The 2,179-nt window shown below is 59.1% G+C and overlaps 1 protein-coding gene across 1 annotated transcript in view; it reads right to left on the minus strand.

Annotated features, from left to right (window-relative positions):
* The window catches only part of INTS3 (integrator complex subunit 3), a gene marked incomplete at both ends in the record, with an annotated part of 24,186 nt that overhangs the window by 11,362 nt on the left and 10,645 nt on the right, over positions 1-2,179 (minus strand). The window contains one exon of the mRNA XM_010148482.1: positions 312-456. Coding sequence (XP_010146784.1) covers positions 312-456 — 145 coding nt within the window. The remainder of the gene's footprint in view (positions 1-311; positions 457-2,179) is intronic.

Raw genomic sequence — 2,179 nt, forward strand, 5'->3', positions numbered from 1 at the left:
GGTTTCAGCCCTTGCAGCCTGAATAAAAGAGTCGGAAATGAGGCTGCTCCATCAAACAGCCCTCTCCCTCTCTACAGCCGGGATTCTGACGGGACAGCTGGTGTCAGCGGGTTCAAACGCCGCTCACAGCCTGCACTGAGCATGAACCCCACAGCCCTGCCTGCACGGTGCAAGCTGGGCTGACGGAGGAACCACCACGTCTCACGCTTCCAGCTGCAGGAGGAACACGGCCCACGCCACCACTCGCAGACAAACGCTCCCCGGAGAGGCAGGTCTCTCCTCCCAGCCACCGAGTCCCCGAATTTGCTCACCCGTTCGCGGAGCAGGGAGATGCAGAAATCCACCTCCTTCTGCCGAAGGACCTGGAGCTGAGATGTGCCGTGATGGTCCACGATGAGCCGGAGGTACGTGTACACCGCCATGGCTATCAAGAGACTGCTCTTCAGTACCCACTCCCTGCGAAGGAAGCAAAAACCAACCTTCAGCCACCTCCGTGAGGGAACCACAGCAGAAGCAACACAAACATGGAGACTCAGGGCAGAGGAAACTGAGGTGCAAAGGGAACAGCAAGGGCAGGGCCTCCAGCACGTTGTGCCAGTGAAAATGCTCATCCATGGATTGTTCCCTGCTCCGTAGGTGCTTGCTGTGCTTAGTCTTTCTCCCCCAGGGCAATCCCATAACACCCCAAGCTCTCTGCAGGGTGGATTTCCAGGGACACAGAGATGTTCACCGTCACGACAACCTGAGGTATGTGCCACTGCAAGCAATAATGTGCTCAGGAGCGAGTGGGGGGAGCTGCGGCCCCACAAACACACTTGACCTTGGTGGTAGCGCTGATGGCCACAGGAGCCTCTGTACTGGTCTCCACAGCCAGAGCAGCACTGAGCAAGAGACGACGCACCAGGACAAACTGTGAAGGACCTTCCCGGACAACCAGGCCCCAACTGCTCTCACACACACCCGTGCACCGTACACCAGGCTCTGTACCCAGGACTGGCTTTTTGGAAGCAGATTTATTTCTCAGCCAACTGGCCCCACATCCTGACCACAGTCACTTTAGCCCTGCTCCCTCGGAGCGGCGGACCCCACCGGCAAAGCGTGCCCATCAGCGGCTCCGCCACTGTCGCCTCCTGGCCTCGCTGCGGCAGTGCCCTGAGTGCTGGGTGTGCCGTGTTCTCAGCCTCCCTTATCTGAGCACAACAATAAATACCCTCGCTCCAAAGGATCTCGCCAGCTTGGTTATTTGCACTGGATGCCAAGAGCCTGGCCGACTCGGTGCCTCCAGTGTGATTGATCACCCACAGCATCCCCTGTAAATCACAATCCGGTGGAAGTGCCACCGCTGCAGGCAACAGCCCTAACGCCATGGCCACCCGAAGGGACACCAGCCCAGCGGCAAATGAGACTGCCCTAAATCAGCGGGGGGAGCCTGGGAAGACGTGACAAGCTGTTGCTTTCCCAGGCTTTTCTCCCTGTATCTAAGCTGGACGCGAGGAGCAGGTTAATTAGGTGGGCGGGTGGGCTGGCCTGGCAGCACACAGCGCTGAGGTCATGTTAGGGAGGATGTGGAGTAATTAAGGCCGGGATCCTGGGGAGGCCAGCAGGTCAGCATCTCCCCCTTTTCCCAGTGAGGGCTGCACAGAAAATAAAAATGCTGTCACGGGGTGGAAAAGCCACCCACAGCCACAGGATTCATGGATCCGAGAGGCAGAGGAAGGCAAACACGCGGAGGAAGCATCGCACTCAGCAGCGAGCAGCTAACAGACACCCGGCTTTCGAGAGGCAGCCGACTTGCCCCGCTCCGAGGCGGGCAGGGCTTGAGCAGCAGCTCTGCTGGAACGGGTTTTAATTAAAGCCCAGCGCTCAGCGCTCCGAACGTGGCAGTCGATCTTCACATGCGCGGCTTTAATCAAAGCTCTGGCTTTCCCCTAAGCAGAGCACATAAATCCCAGCCAAGAGCTGCAGGTCCTCCCTTGGGCTCGCTCCCAATCCTTCGCTCTCCGAGTGCCGTTCCTGCGCGGCTACGGCGCGTCCCACCAATACCCCAGCAATGCCTTCGGCGAGGGGTCGAGCCTTTCCTCTCACATCTGCTCCGCTGACAAACTCCTCCAGTGGCCAAGTTCAGCTTTCTCCTGCAGACCCACGGCCAGATGTGGCTTGGGGTCGGCCCTGGAGCGGT

This window comes from Eurypyga helias, unplaced genomic scaffold (genome assembly GCF_000690775.1).
Source record: "Eurypyga helias isolate BGI_N326 unplaced genomic scaffold, ASM69077v1 scaffold11583, whole genome shotgun sequence".
Lineage (NCBI taxonomy): Eukaryota > Metazoa > Chordata > Aves > Eurypygiformes > Eurypygidae > Eurypyga > Eurypyga helias.